This window comes from Dendronephthya gigantea, unplaced genomic scaffold, assembly GCF_004324835.1.
Source record: "Dendronephthya gigantea isolate DGI-Jeju-01 unplaced genomic scaffold, DenGig_1.0 000029F, whole genome shotgun sequence".
NCBI classification, from domain to species: domain Eukaryota; kingdom Metazoa; phylum Cnidaria; class Anthozoa; order Malacalcyonacea; family Nephtheidae; genus Dendronephthya; species Dendronephthya gigantea.
The window spans coordinates 690062-706689 of NW_021163039.1; the positions used below are offsets into that span (position 1 = coordinate 690062).

The following is a 16628-nucleotide window of genomic DNA, read 5'->3' on the forward strand; positions in this document are numbered from 1 at the left end:
ATCTCAATTTGTGAATTTTTTCTGCTGTTGTTATGCAGTCGCGTGTATGAAATGAATTACAACAATGTCAAAGTCGAAGACAGTCTTCGACACAAAATTTTTTAATTGTCTTTCTGTTGGGCCAAAGTTCAAAATTCGTGGTTTATTTGCAAATTGTAGACATTCTTTTTCAATAATATAACTCGTCATGTAGCCGTAGGTGGGATCAAACTCTCAAGTTATAATCATTTCAAAATAGCAGTGAGGACAGGTACTGGGGTCGGTTGTATCAAGCCCGTTTAGCTTAAACGGTTGATAAGTCAAAATTAAATAACACACTTAGATCTCTCTTGAATGAATCAACTTGAATATTATGCACTGAATATGTAGTTGTAAACAGTATTTTTGTATTAAGGTTAAAAACGTTTACTTTGCTTGTTGAATATAACCAAAGACGTGCTTTCTATTTTGAACTTAACCACCGTTTAAGCTAAACGGGCTTGATACAACCGGCAGGAGGCTGTTTTGGGACGAACTGCGGCTTAGGCCACACAATTCAGTGTGACCAGATCTGGTAATTTTGATTACCATATTTGGTCAAATGTTCATAAACAGCCCCACCAGATTTTTTTCATCAATCAGGCCACGGAAAACAGACATCGTCGACGAGTTACAACATATGAACCAGGCTTTGAAATAAATCTTTAGGAAACAAACATGCTTTTGTTGAGGTAACTACATCGGGATCATGTTATATTTAATCATTTCAAAGTCATGTCAAGCCTTCTCTCATCACGACTAAGGGGCTATTTACATGATCCCGCTTAGCCAAGATTAAACCTGACGTCGAATGACTTTGGGGTATTGAAATCAGTAGATAACATCATCCTTTCATTCGTATTCATCCCAACAACAGCATTTTCTCGTCTTGTTTCAATAAACACTTATTTTAATACCACCCTTCGTTGAAACCTGGATATAAATTGGGCTTATATGCGTGTAAACAGCACCTAAGCGGGGTGATGTTTAACAGCACTTATAAAGGTCATTTCAGGTGCATGGTGAAGAAATATTCGAAAAATTGTATAAAAACTACTTGCAATTCATCCCAAATATGTCAGAGTGAGATAGTAATATTGCTGTAGTTAGGAGACTCGATAACAGATTAAAATGGCTAAATAGTTTGCCAATGTCTTGTATTAATGAACCATGATAAGTGTACGATTTTTGGCAAGTACATGAATAGTTTTATGCCAATAATACCTTTTGTTTGAGCTTTGTGATATAAGCTATATGACGTGTGACAGCAGCTAGCTCTTACCTTGAAAGAAGTCTTGTTTTTCTTGGTCCGAAACGATCCAGAAAGGCCCCGGAAACAAACGCACCCCAAGCTAACGAGATAACACCGATCAGAAAGACCAAATTCAACCGTTTGTCCTGCTTGATGCAATAGTCATTATGGGAAGTCACGTTTCCTTCGTGCTTGGGCGGGCACAAGTCGCGAAAAAAGCCCTCTTTCTTTAAGACCACTACAAGAGAGGCCCAACCAAAAATGACAGCCGATAAAAGCATAACCTCTACTAGGCTCCAGACTAGTATAATGACACGTTGCTTGTAAACACTTTGCAAGGAAGCCATCAATTGCCAAACCAGACATCAGGAACGTTTTAAATCGGGGACTTCGTTATAAATCGTTCTCCAAAAAGATAAAGCCTGTGGAGTTTCAGATTGAGATGGCGTCAACGGGTGAGGATTTACGTTCACCAAATACGCTTAGCCTGTTAAAAAAAATCCAGCTTTATTGTTTTTGCCAAAGCCTCAGAATCAACTGCAGTAAAGGTTATACTGTGTTATTTAAAAAAGAATATTGTAAAATCATTGTAAAACATAAAAATTAAAAAAATATTGTAAAACGTACGTTTTGAATATCGTTTTTCTATGATAAACAGGGGGGTACCAAGCAGGTGGGGCGTGAGGAGCGGGGGGGGGTTGACACCCCCTCTTTTTCTCAAAATGGTCGGCAAAATTTCTTGTCTTTGACTGTAAAGAAGATTTGAAAAACTGACAACAATTTGACTACAATTGATAGATATTGCTCCACAATACGTAGAGAAATTGAATGCAAAAGTCCAAAAGTTAATAATATTTTCGGTTCTCTAAACCACATGAAAGATATTGAAATAAAAAGCATAATGCAGTTGGACGACCACATTACATCTCCAAGATTTACGGAGGAAAATAATTATCTGCATCACACCACTCTTACATCTAACAGAGTTTGGGGTCTTATATTAATATTTTAAAAGTGGAATAACTTTATTTTGAATTAAAATAACTTTATAAATTGGTATATCACCACAGCAAGACAGTCAGACCAGATCCGCGACGATTTAATAAAGTAAATATTTCGAGCCAGTTGTATATACGCACTTAGCAAACATTTGCGTCGTTAAATCGCACTAAACTCAACACCATTCTGATTGGCCAGCTCTGTAACTAACTGTATAATTAAAAGTTAATGCAGTATAGCTTTTAATGACAATACGACAATAACTTATCATCGATATGACGCAGTTTTAACATGCAATATTTCCAATTATCCATGCATGGTCGATGTCGTATAAAGAAATTTGCAATGCAAAATGCAATTATCTTCAAATATGTACAGATGATCGCGATTTGCCAAGATTTTGAGAAGAACTACATATATATACTGTACATGTGTGTGGATCTTCGCTACCTCGAGATTGACAACAACACATGACTTATCATTATACAGCCAGAAGATCCAACCATAGATTCGCATAACTTTATCGCTGTAAATTTATCTGGCTTGCCTCAGGCACCAATCCATTTGACAAATAGAATGTCAAATTGTCTTTTATTGCATGCAGTTAAGCGAAGAATTAGAGAGACTTAATACAAGTGTGTTGTTATGAAAAGTATCCGAGTTACGCATCCGTAGTTGTTATACCATATTTAAAGCGTTGTTTGAAGACGCTGCTTCCTAATCCTGGCTATATTCGATGTAAATAGTTTAATTTTCAATGTACATATTTAAGTGCATATTTCAAGTACATAATTATTTAAAGATGCACGAGAGGCTCAGTGATTCACAAGATGTATGAGAGTATTTTTCAATCTTTGGCTAATCCACCGTTTAGGCTAAACGCCTTTCGAACAACTGGCCCCAGGAGCACAGTCCTAATTAAGGTTTGTAAACATTACTGTCTTTCTCTGTTCGCTACAAAGTGCAATGTGCAAGTACAGAACGCATTAAGTGCGAACAGTTTAATCTCTGCATCGCTCAGCTTGAGTCGTTTAGCTAGATATAAATACTTTTTTATATGTCGATTTTGTAATTCGTCGATATATCTACATTAGGTTAGGCACATGAAAAGTTGGACATCTGTAACGGACCTATAATTGACACAAAAAATGTTTTGCCAAACTAAAAAAATATCTTCTCTATGATAAACCGATAATTGATCGTAGAGCATCCATATGTAAGCATTTGGTCACATGAAAACCAGGGTTAACAGCACCTTTTTCATAAATTTCATGTCATAATGGCTAGAAATATAATCAAATAATTGTGTGTCAAAAAATCACCGATAGAAAATCACTTAAATTTTACTCCGCTGTTTTGGTTTATATGCTTCTGCACATTTTCAATACTTCACAAAATAAGACTTCTTTGTCCTCAAAATATTTAAGAAACAAAATATTTATCAATTTCATAAACGAGCGATTAAAAAACTGGGGGCGGTTGTTCGAAAGGCGTTTAGCTTAAACGGTGGATACGTTCAAAATGGAAAACAAATTAAAATGATCTATTTATTGAACAAATGAGCTGAAATATTTCGATGTAATTTTAAATAGTTTAACTTTCAATGGGAGGACATATTTAATGCAAAAGATGTAGGTTTAGTCATTCACAAGTTGTATGAGAGTATTTTTAAACTTTGGGTTTAAGCTGAACGCCTTTCGAACAACCGGCCCCTGGTTCCCTGTTCATTTTTACTTATATATCACTTGGTTAGTCATAGGTTTTTCAATATAATTAAATTTGATATTTGTAAATATAGATAAGTTCAGTTAAATTATAGTATAAATATTTACAGCTTAATATTACAGCTTAATATTTTGCAAATAGCTTCTGAAAAACCCATGCGGGAGAAAATTTAAATTAATCTATCATAATTACAAATATCAAGAATTTTGTATGTGGCTAACCAATCAAAACGGAGATTACAATGAAGAACAGTTGCTTCTAAAAGTCGAAACATAACATTGTTTCAGTGCACTTGTGTTGTTTTCAAAACATCACGAAACATGAAACATCTACTTCAGTTGTCTTGTAAATTTTTCTCCATAATATTTTCAGCAAACGATGATAAGATCACAACGTCGCCAGGCTATTCTTACATTCCTCGCTGTCATCGGCAGTGTTTCGCTCTTAAACTTCGTTGGAACTTTCTTAAACAAGACATTCAGCACGTTTGGTCCATGCCTTTGTAATTCTCGCATCATTTTCAACGAATCCGGAGTGATAGACACGAGCAGCTGCTGGAGACAACTGGCTAAAACTACGTACGTGTTCACAGCGTATTTAGATGATCGTGATCCTTGCATGGCACTTATTACTGTTTTGGGATTTGGCGTAATGTCAGAGGCGCCACTTCGTGGTACGTTGTTGCTGCACAGCGGTGAACGAATAGAGCTCGGAAAGTACAAAAAAAAGATGATACTGAACCCGTACGGAGACTACTCCCTCGAAAGACTGGGACCGTATACGTATTCTTGGCCGTTGCCCGCTACAGTTCCTTCGGTAGGCTATCTGAAGTCGATTGAGGTTCAACAGATTAGATCGTACGCAGGTAACGAAAGAAACTTCCTTTTCTGCACGAGCAACCAAGTGCAAATGTGTCGTTTTATACTGATAGAAGCAATCAAATTGCCATATAAAGAGCGAGAGATTGAACTTTGCAAGGCCATATTTTCCACATTTTACAACATCGCATGCAGTGAGACTTTGCAATTTCCATTATTTTCTCCAGATAAGAAATCAGCCCAACATGAAAATCGTCCGCTTTTTTTCTGCACCTTATCACGCATGCATAAAGAATCCCTTCGATTCTCTCATTATCGTATTGATGGGTCGTTTAAACCAATGTTTTCTCTTGGTTTTAGGTAAAACAGAAACGACTGTAATTCCTATAACACGGCCAGTCTACTCGACCAAAACGTTCGGAGTTTGCATAGATTCGCCATTATTTGGAAATGTAGACGCACGTGCCATTATCGAGAACATCGAAATCAACAAAGTGCTCGGAGCAGAATGGTTTACATTTTATATTTACAACTCCGATCAAGCAGCGCTTCAGGTATTGGTAATAATTTATATCATTCAGTGTTCAGTAAATCCTAAATACGCGAATTTAATCCTTAAGATTAGGGTAGGTTAGGATTAGGTCTTAAATTAGGTTTAGGTTAGGATTACGTCTTAGATTAGGTGTTTGGATTAGGTCTTAGATTAGGGTTAGGATTAGGTCTTAGATTAGGTTTAGGTTAGGATTATGTCTTAGATTAAGTTTAGTCGTTTTAAAGTTGGAGAACTAACCCATGATAACATACCTCTGATCATTGATACGAATTCGTAGATGATGTTTTTAGTGATCCTATTTGCTACGAGCTTTGCACGTACATGAGTCTCAGGGCTGGCCTGGCTTGATTTCTACCAAAGGATTAATTTCTCACATTCGCTTTGACATGTTCTGAAAATGGGCAGAAAATTTCCCTATGACATTCAGTTCACAAGCATCCTCCCGGGGTAGTGTTACATGATACCTATCATGTAGTTATAATATATATTCAATAAACTTTAGTATAACCTTAGTTAACCTTACATGCATGAGTAAGGGAATATTTGCGGAGAACCTCATCCCGCAAACCAACAAACGTAAACGACATAGCTTGGTTTGGGGCTAACCATGTTTATTTGCTTATTCACGCTGTATTGCGTAGGGGAAATGTGTCGCAGTTCTATAGTTTCTTCCCCTACCAAACCATATAAAAATCGGAGCACAACTCTCGAAAGCATGCATTATTCATAAGGCGCTAGCCTGAATAGCATCATTGCTTTGAAAATTATTTAAAGAAGTAACGTGGAAAGAACCACAAATCACAAGAACTAAAGAGAACCTTTACAAAAGAAAGAAACGGAGTTGTCAAGATATCGAGAGTTGTGCTCAGTCAGATAAGTCGAACTGTTATAAAGTAATATTATATATATCAAAAGACGTTATTAATTGTTTAACTATAAATATAGCATCAAAGAATAAATCATTGGAAAGTAATCGGTTTCACGATCTTTGTTGCGAGCGAATTGAGCCAAAAGCGCAGCCATTATAATAGTTAAAAGGACCGGCTCGTAACAAATTGGGGGCTCGCCCGGGAATTAATTTTGATTTCCGACTATACATTGCATGAATAAAACCGAACGGCGTACTTTAGGACCAAAATTTTTCAAAAAAATAAAACAAACATTTTAAAAGTATAAAACGTACAAGTGAAACCAGTTATTTTACAATGTCTGCATTCGACCCTCAGGAATATATGGTGGAACCAAGCGAGAGTACATTAAAACAATTGAGGAAAGATGATTTAATAGCGTTAGGAAAACATTTAAAAATCGAAGTAAGAAGTTCAATGCGTAAAAGAGAAATTCAGAAACTCATAATAGAACACTTAGTAAAAGTGACAGAGACATTTGAACCGTCTGTCTTAGAATCTTTTATTCATATACAACAACCAAGTCAGCCTGCGACCGAAGCAGCGGGTAGTAATGATAGCGTAGAAAATAGGACTAGACAAATCAGTAACAGTGAGGAAAATAGCGAAAGGGAAAAACAATGGCAGAGAGAACAGGAGGAAATTGCATGGCGAAGAGAGAGAGAGACACGAGAGTGGGAGGCACAGAAAGTGCGAGAGGAAAGAGAGTTCAGGCTAAAAGAACAGCAAAATGAGATAGAGAAATTAAGGCTCCAATCTAAGTCCTCAGATAGTCACACGCAAAGTTCAAGTCATTTCGATGTAACAAAACATATAAGAATGGTTCCACCGTTTCAGGAGCGGGAAGTTGATAAGTACTTTTTGCATTTCGAAAAGGTCGCTGAAAACTGTCACTGGCCTAAAGATAGTTGGACAATGCTTTTACAAAGCGTCCTTATAGGAAAAGCCCGTGAAATTTTTTCCCAACTTTCTGTCGAAGATTGCGCGAAATACGACACCGTCAAGGAACTGATTTTAAAGGGTTATGAGTTGGTCCCCGAAGCTTATCGACAAAATTTCCGTAATCTAAACAAAACTGGCAACAAAACTTTCATTGAATTTGCCCGCGAGAAAGCTCAGCTTTTCGACCGATGGTGCACGTCAGAAAACACCAACCACAATTACGATCGTCTACGTGAACTTATTTTGATTGAAGAATTTAAAAACTGCCTTAATAGTGATACTCGAACATTCGTAAACGATCACAAGGCTACTACGCTGAATGACGCGGCACGCTTGGCGGATAACTTCTCGCTGACGCATAAGCTTTCGAACACGACCTCAAAAAATAATACATCCTTCTCTCCTCGTGGTAACTACCAAAACCATTTCAGCGACAATAAACGTTTCCCATCACCTAAGCCATTCCAGGGACGAAACCCCGACAATACTTTCGGTCATTACCATAATAAACTGCCGTTTAAATCAATTAGCTGTGATTATTGCAAACGAAAAGGTCACACTCGATCAGAGTGTTATTCTTTGAAAATGAATAGGCCACCGCCAAAACCAACAGGTGTTATCTCTAAAACAAATTCGAACTTACAGAATGTGAATGCACTGTACCAAGCCTTTCCCAAGGCGGACAAGGAATGTAAGGTTAAGCTTCCAGTTGACCCTGTCATGGACTCATTTAAGCCATTCATTTTTGACGGTTCTATATCACTCTCAAATGACCAGCCGATTGTGCATAAACCAATCAAAATTTTACGCGATACCGGTGCTTCGCAATCACTGATACTTACTAATACGTTGCCATTTTCTGAAAGGTCTTACTCAGGCAATAGTGTCTTAATACGTGGAGTTGATTCAAATTATCGTTCAATCCCATTACATAAATCAAATTTGCAATCGGATTTAGTGTCAGGCGACGTTAACATAGGAGTCATCGAATCTTTACCTTTTGACGGAATAGATCTGTTGCTAGGAAACGATTTAGCCGGCGACAAAGTTAAAATTAACCCGATAGTAACAGACAGACCACATCAACAACACGACCTCGCCGAACAGGTTATTCCGCATCTGTATCCATCATGCGCCGTTACTAGAGCTATGAAAAAACGCGAAGAATCGAATGAGGTACAACAAGTGCAGGTCAATGACTTTGACCTTTCTGATACTTTTCTTTCTGATATATTTGAAAATACTAAGCCAACTAATATAGACGACAAATTTTCACGGTCCAACTTAATAACCGAACAACAAAATGATCCAGAGATTTCGGTGCTTTACCAAAAGGCTTCAACCGAGCAAGAAGCAACAATGGATCCTATATCTTACTTTCTTAAAAACAAAGTGTTAATGAGGAAATGGCGTCCTTCGGACGTTTCAGCTGATGATGAATGGGCGTTTCGTTATCAAATTATTGTTCCAAAATCTTACAGACCCGAAATTCTCAGTTTGGCACACGATACTCCACTGTCAGGTCATTTAGGAATAAATAAAACGTTGCAAAAAATAACCACTCACTTTTATTGGCCGGGTATTCGGAAAGATGTCGTCGAATTTTGCAAAACATGCGACACATGTCAAATTGTCGGTAAACCGAACCAAGTAATTCCGAAAGCACCATTAAAACCAATACCTGCTTTCGATGAACCATTTAGTAGAGTCATGATTGATTGTGTCGGCCCGCTTCCAAAAACTAAGAAAGGCAATCAATACCTATTAACCATTATGTGTGTTTCAACTCGCTTTCCGGAAGCCATACCATTAAGAAATATCACAGCAAAAACAATTGTCCAAGCGCTTACAAAATTCTTCACACTATTTGGCCTTCCAAAATCCATCCAGTCTGACCAAGGATCGAATTTTATGTCTGGCTTGTTTCAACAAGTGATGGCCGAACTAGGCATTCGCCAATTTAAATCGAGCGCATACCATCCGGAAAGTCAAGGGGCCTTTGAACGATTTCACCAAACCCTGAAGAACATGATTAGAATGTATTGCCAAGATACCGAGAAAAATTGGGATGAGGGAATTCACCTACTCTTGTTTGCCGCACGCGACTCGGTACAAGAATCCTTAGGTTTCACTCCATTTGAACTTGTTTTCGGTCATACAGTACGAGGACCACTTAAACTTCTGAAACAAGTGTTCCCCTTGCAGTCTTCACCGACCACAACCCGCTAGTGTTTCTACATCGACTGAAGAACAAGAATCAACGTTTGCTCCGATGGAGTCTTATCTTGTCGGAGTACAATCTGAATATTAACCACATCAAAGGGAGCGACAATGTCATCGCGGATTGTCTTTCCCGCCCATGAACTGCACGGACACAGGAACGCTTGCAAAGAAAGTTTCTCTAACTTTCTTTTCTTTAAGGGGGAGGGTGTTACATGATACCTATCATGTAGTTATAATATATATTCAATAAACTTTAGTATAACCTTAGTTAACCTTACATGCATGAGTAAGGGAATATTTGCGGAGAACCTCATCCCGCAAACCAACAAACGTAAACGACATAGCTTGGTTTGGGGCTAACCATGTTTATTTGCTTATTCACGCTGTATTGCGTAGGGGAAATGTGTCGCAGTTCTATAGTTTCTTCCCCTACCAAACCATATAAAAATCGGAGCACAACTCTCGAAAGCATGCATTATTCATAAGGCGCTAGCCTGAATAGCATCATTGCTTTGAAAATTATTTAAAGAAGTAACGTGGAAAGAACCACAAATCACAAGAACTAAAGAGAACCTTTACAAAAGAAAGAAACGGAGTTGTCAAGATATCGAGAGTTGTGCTCAGTCAGATAAGTCGAACTGTTATAAAGTAATATTATATATATCAAAAGACGTTATTAATTGTTTAACTATAAATATAGCATCAAAGAATAAATCATTGGAAAGTAATCGGTTTCACGATCTTTGTTGCGAGCGAATTGAGCCAAAAGCGCAGCCATTATAATAGTTAAAAGGACCGGCTCGTAACAGGTAGCAAAAGCTATTCCTCTTAAAAGCACCGTTTCAATGTCTTAAACTTTTTCATTATAAGTTTTTGATGTGAAATAGATTTGCTAAATTAAATTTGGTTTCAGCAAATCTTTTCACACAAAAAAAAAACAGTTTTACGAAACAGATTGTGATTTAATTATCGACTTTTAAACTTCGTAATAGACTAGAGAATTTCCGAAAAAAATTCGGAATATTTGTATGGAACGTTTGCTAATCCGGCTGTTAGAGGGCACCATTAGAGCCATATTCAAATTTTTTTTTGTATACAACAGGTATTGCAGAGATATGCCAGCGAAGGGATGGTGGAGGTCGTACAAAACTGGGGGGAAGGTTTACCCAAAGACATCACACATTACTTCGGGCAGACATTGAGCATTAACGAATGCGCGTATCGAAATTTGTACAGGGTGAAGTACTTGGTCTACACAGACTTGGACGAATTCATCGTTCCAAAGATATCGTTAGGATGGAAGGACATGATGAAAACTATTGAGAGTGTTAGAGATGGAACATACTTGTTCAGACATGCATACTTCTTTGAAAACTTAAACGCAACAAGTACAGTTAAAACTTCCTTCCCTTGTTCTGGGTCACGGAACGTGAAACTACCCAGCTTCTTATCACGCGTGACAAGATCGCGAGAGATCCACCCGCCAGAGGTAAGGTCAAAATACATGATCAAGCCGTCGTACGCGACAGCGGTTGGGGTCCACGAGGTTTTCAAGCACGTCACATATTATGTCAGGACCTACGTTGTACCACCTGAATTTGCTTTACTTCATCACTGTCGTAGGTTTGAGGAAGGGATTTCTCCTATGACCGATGTGAATCATCAGCTTGTCCCAGATGCACGCGCACTGGTCTTCAAAACGAGGATTGTGGCCGGATTAAGAAAACGCTTGTGCTTTACTTGAAGTAAAATTGATGAAAATTGACCGCATTGAGATAGATATGGAAATGCTTTAGGGTAAATTTGACCTCTAGTCTCTTGACATGCGCAGTGTATGAAGTGCTCGATCGCGTGTTTACATTGCGTGGAAGGACTTGGTTCTAGCTAGAAACTTGCAACTTGGTTCAATCGTTATAACGGCTAGATACGAGGCAAGTGTTGGCTCTGGTCGTCTTGGCCACTAATGGTCACTTTAGGCGATGACTTGAGGAAAAAACTTTAAAGTTTGGATGGACGATATGAATTGAATTCTGCGATACTGTACGATGTTATAACTTAAGATTTGAAAATTTTCCTAAGATTTTTGCAAACACTGATCGTTGTAGAAGTTTTATTACCTTTAAATATTATTAGTTAGTTGTTATATATTGTATTAATTGTAGTTATTTATACCGTGTAATTCAGTTTTTACTGCCAAACGGATTATTAAACCAATTATTATTATTATTATTATTATGTTACACTGATAAAAGTAAAAGAGGGTGACTTTTTATCACTTTTTATCACAATCAACTCATCAATGATCTACATCATAAACTATCATCCCTCCTGCCAGACCGTCACTCTGCGAATTACGACCTGAGGAAAACCCCCAGTTTCATCTTCCAAAGATAAAAACAGATAGATTTTTAAATAATTTTATACCGGCGAGCACTGATGAATTTTCTTAGATCCTCAATTTTATTACTTTATAACCATATAATACTGTACAATACGTTTCTAAATATTCAGTGGCGTAGCCAGCCTGACGATTTTGTCCGCTATGCTAATTTCGTGTTATTATAATTATTCATTGTTTTCACAGTCAATAAACACCAAAATATTAGCATAGCGAGACAAATCGTCAGGCTGGCTACGCCACTGTAAATATTTAGCGTATATTCTTTGCCAACCTTAAATTTTATAAATTTCAACTTTGAATGTTTTACTCTGTAAATCATATCTCTATTGAATTCCTGTAAAACAGCACGCAATTCAGTCTTAATAGACTGCAAAGTGCTATCTGGGAATCTTTGTATAAAAAAAATGTATTCGTACGGCTAGGTTGGGTCGGCTCAGTGATGCATGCATGACATGATTGTAAACACGGTTTGCTGGGAACACCAGTAAACATGTTGCATGGCTTTGGCTCCAAATGTAAACAAAGCCTTCTGAAGATGTTCAAAATGCACCTGTTGCAAAACATTGGCAGAATAGGATGGGCATTTCATCAGCTGCTTCGCATAGGAAACTTTATTCTCCAGCCCACACAGGACCTTCACTACCCTTCGTTTTTAAGGTAATATACAGTCGGTTGAATCTGATCACCGCTCGCTGATTTTAAAATTATGATGATCCTGCAATTTACCTGCGTTAAGACATACTTATCATGATTGCAACACATCGCTGTAAAGCTTTTTTAGTACTCTTGGCTGTTATCCTCGGTAGTTTCGCCATTTCAAACTTAATGGATGCTTTCTTACACAAGACACTTGGTACGGTCAACTCGTGTCTTGATAGCTTCCAGTATACAAGGTTCAACGAGTCTGGTTTAATAGACACAAGCAGTCGATGGAGACGGCTTGGTTTGGCTACACACGTCTTCACGGCCTATCTGGACGATCGCGAGCCGTGCGCGCCAGTAATTACAGTTATGGGCTTTGGTGAGAAGTCCGAGCCAGCACTCCATGGAACATTACTGCTTCACAGCGGCGCAAGGGTAGAACTCGGGGAGTGTAAGGAGAAAAGGAAGTTGAACCCCACCGGGGATTATACCATAGGGAAGCTTGGACCCTACGCCTATTTGTGGCCGTTACCAGACCACGTTACTACTGCAAATCACGTGAGTGCCATCACGGTTGAGCAAACTCATCTTATCACAGGTAATTGAGTTCTTGATTGTGAAATTATGGACAAACAAACACGAAGATGACGCCGTTTTTTCTAATGTCTTGCAATAGGAAAAACAAAAGCTGCGGTTTCCATAACAAAGCCAGTCTACTCAACGAAAACCTTTGGGGTTTGCATCAACTCGCCCTTATTTGGACAGATAGAGCCACGGACCATCATTGAAAACATTGAAAAACAAAGTTCTTGGCGCAGAATGGTTTACCTTTTACATCTACTCCGCTGACAAAAACGTGCTACAGGTATTTCCATCTGAACTTTGCGTATTCTCTAAACCCGAAGAGATTCTAAGGTACCCAATGCTTTTAAGTCGCCCGTGGCTTGCTTTAGCTGCATCCTGTATAAGGTTAACGCACATTCATGATGCATGGTGATTCATGACAGCTAAAGACGTATCAGATCAAGGTGTCCCTCCGTTTACCCTCCACCCGGCCCCCGCTTCCTCTCTCCCCCCTTTCCAAAGTGCCTAACATCCCTGCGACTTGCGTGCACTTTAATTCCGTGCTTCCACTTTACTGTAGACGCTCCACGAATATGTCAGAGAGGGAACTGTCGAGGTCGTGTTGAACTGGGGGAAAGGTTTGCCCGGAGCTTCCACTCATTACTTCGGCCAGACATTGAGCATTAACGAATGCATGTATCGAAATCTGTACAGGGTGAAGTACTTGGTGTACGCAGATTTAGACGAATTCATTGTCCCAAGGAAATCGCTAGGATGGGGAACTTTGATGAAGGAGTTGGAGAATCCGCAATTTGGCACTTTCGTCTTTAGACATGCCTTCTTCTTCGCGAGCTATAATGAAACAGCATTCGACGCAAACGCCATTGATGTTCACGTCCTTTGCGATGGATCGCGGTTCGTCGAATTACCGCAATTCCTGACGCACGTTGTACGTTCACAAAAGGTCTATCCTTCTAGGCAAAAGTCTAAGTTCATTACCAAGCCTCTATATTCGTCTGTCGTCGGCGTTCACGAGATTTTCAAGCATGTCGAAGAACATATAACGAGCCATGTAGTGCCAACAGATTGTGCTTTGCTTCACCATTACCGCAAGTTTCGAGGGGGACTTCATCCGGTCTCGAAATCCGTCATCCAAGATGTGAAACGACATCAGCGTGTCCAAGATGAGCGCGCGTTAGTTTACAAAGACAAGATTGTAGCAGCATTGAGAAGACGATTATGTCGATTGTATGCCTTTGAAACAGACGCTCAAACGTGGCACAACGCTCCCGTAAGCTTAACATAGATATAACAAAGATATAAATAATTAAAATGAATTTTACCTATAATATTATATCTTGAAAATTCGAACGTTAATGTCTGCCTTACACCTGCCATACAAATAAAAAAATATAGCAAATTTTACAGAGGAAAAAACCCAGCAAAGTTTTCAGAGAAATACGCTGGCTTCGAGGTTGCGAAATATCAATTTTGTTTGTTGTCGTCCTTTGGCCCCGCGCGGACTCAAAAATCGCATAGAAGGCTTGGTCGCATTGCGCGAGAAAGGTTAATTAGACGCATCAAATTTCTTCCCAGACAAACAATGTAAACAGGTGCGCTTCACATGTTTTGAGGCCAAACATGATTGCCGGGCATCGCTGTAAAGCTTTTTTAGTACTCTTGGCTGTTATCCTCGGTAGTTTCGCTATTTCAAACTTAATGGGTGCTTTCTTACACAAGACTATTGGTACGGTCGACTCGTGTTTTGATAGCTTCCAGTATACAAGGTTCAACGAGTCTGGTTTAATAGACACAAGCAGTCGATGGAGACAACTTGGTTTGGCTACACACGTCTTCACGGCCTATCTGGACGATCGCGAGCCGTGCGCGCCAGTAATTACGGTTATTGGCTTTGGTGAGAAGTCCGAGCCAGCACTCCATGGAACATTACTGCTTCACAGCGGCGCAAGGGTAGAACTCGGGGAGTGTAAGGAGAAAAGGAAGTTGAACCCCACCGGGGATTATACCATAGGGAAACTTGGACCCTACGCCTATTTGTGGCCGTTACCAGACCACGTTACTACTGCAAATCACGTGAGTGCCATCACGGTTGAGCAAACTCATCTTATCACAGGTAATTGAGTTCTTGATTGTGAAATTATGGACAAACAAACGCGAAGATGACGCCGTTTTTTCTAATGTCTTGCAATAGGAAAAACAAAAGCTGCGGTTTCCATAACAAAGCCAGTCTACTCAACGAAAACCTTTGGGGTTTGCATCAACTCGCCCTTATTTGGACAGATAGAGCCACGGACCATCATTGAAAACATTGAAATCAACAAAGTTCTTGGCGCAGAATGGTTTACCTTTTACATCTACTCCGCTGACAAAAACGTGCTACAGGTATTTCCATCTGAACTTTGCGTATTCTCTAAACCCGAAGAGATTCTAAGGTACCCAATGCTTTTAAGTCGCCCGTGGCTTGCTTTAGCTGCATCCTGTATAAGGTTAACGCACATTCATGATGCATGGTGATTCATGACAGCTAAAGACGTATCAGATCAAGGTGTCCCTCCGTTTACCCTCCACCCGGCCCCCGCTTCCTCTCTCCCCCCTTTCCAAAGTGCCTAACATCCCTGCGACTTGCGTGCACTTTAATTCCGTGCTTCCACTTTACTGTAGACGCTCCACGAATATGTCAGAGAGGGAACTGTCGAGGTCGTGTTGAACTGGGGGAAAGGTTTGCCCGGAGCTTCCACTCATTACTTCGGCCAGACATTGAGCATTAACGAATGCATGTATCGAAATCTGTACAGGGTGAAGTACTTGGTGTACGCAGATTTAGACGAATTCATTGTCCCAAGGAAATCGCTAGGATGGGGAACTTTGATGAAGGAGTTGGAGAATCCGCAATTTGGCACTTTCGTCTTTAGACATGCCTTCTTCTTCGCGAGCTATAATGAAACAGCATTCGACGCAAACGCCATTGATGTTCACGTCCTTTGCGATGGATCGCGGTTCGTCGAATTACCGCAATTCCTGACGCACGTTGTACGTTCACAAAAGGTCTATCCTTCTAGGCAAAAGTCTAAGTTCATTACCAAGCCTCTATATTCGTCTGTCGTCGGCGTTCACGAGATTTTCAAGCATGTCGAAGAACATATAACGAGCCATGTAGTGCCAACAGATTGTGCTTTGCTTCACCATTACCGCAAGTTTCGAGGGGGACTTCATCCGGTCTCGAAATCCGTCATCCAAGATGTGAAACGACATCAGCGTGTCCAAGATGAGCGCGCGTTAGTTTACAAAGACAAGATTGTAGCAGCATTGAGAAGACGATTATGTCGATTGTATGCCTTTGAAACAGACGCTCAAACGTGGCACAACGCTCCCGTAAGCTTAACATAGATATAACAAAGATATAAATAATTAAAATGAATTTTACCTATAATATTATATCTTGAAAATTCGAACGTTAATGTCTGCCTTACACCTGCCATACAAATAAAAAAATATAGCAAATTTTACAGAGGAAAAAACCCAGCAAAGTTTTCAGAGAAATACGCTGGCTTCGAGGTTGCGA

At 39.4% G+C, this 16628-nt stretch overlaps 4 protein-coding genes across 6 annotated transcripts in view; 3 read left to right on the plus strand and 1 right to left on the minus strand.

Moving 5' to 3' along the window:
* The window catches only part of LOC114524056 (solute carrier family 43 member 3-like), a 28800-nt gene that overhangs the window by 6729 nt on the left and 5443 nt on the right, over positions 1 to 16628 (minus strand). The window contains exons 2-3 of one of the 2 annotated variants that reach the window (XM_028545168.1): positions 5617 to 5756; positions 1301 to 1757 (exon numbers count right to left, since the gene is read on the minus strand). In XM_028545168.1, the coding sequence (XP_028400969.1) occupies positions 1301 to 1617 (317 nt within the window). In that variant the 5' untranslated portion in view covers positions 1618 to 1757; positions 5617 to 5756. Of the gene's footprint in view, positions 1 to 1300; positions 1758 to 1897; positions 1967 to 5616; positions 5757 to 16628 lie in introns of those variants that run through there. The other variant, XM_028545167.1, reaches the window with a different exon arrangement.
* On the plus strand, positions 2659 to 11538 carry LOC114524057. Of its 2 annotated transcripts, XM_028545171.1 has the most exons (5): positions 2659 to 3192; positions 4367 to 4859; positions 5173 to 5366; positions 10541 to 10927; positions 11062 to 11538. In XM_028545171.1, the coding sequence occupies exons 1-5, from the start codon at positions 3100 to 3102 to the stop codon at positions 11065 to 11067; spliced, it is 1173 nt and encodes a 390-aa protein (XP_028400972.1). In that variant the 5' UTR covers positions 2659 to 3099; the 3' UTR covers positions 11068 to 11538. The 2 variants fall into 2 exon arrangements, with proteins under 2 accessions (XP_028400972.1, XP_028400971.1); XM_028545170.1 differs by having other exon boundaries at positions 10541 to 11538.
* On the plus strand, positions 13254 to 14352 carry LOC114523915 (the record flags this gene model as incomplete). The annotated part of the gene is made up of 2 exons (XM_028544976.1): positions 13254 to 13346; positions 13626 to 14352. Coding segments are annotated over 2 exons (819 nt in total), but the record flags the coding sequence as incomplete, so codon positions are not given.
* Positions 14765 to 16454, plus strand: LOC114523916. Its single transcript, XM_028544978.1, has 3 exons — positions 14765 to 15179; positions 15258 to 15448; positions 15728 to 16454. Exons 1-3 carry the CDS (start codon positions 14765 to 14767, stop codon positions 16451 to 16453), a joined length of 1332 nt encoding a protein of 443 aa, XP_028400779.1. The 3' UTR covers position 16454.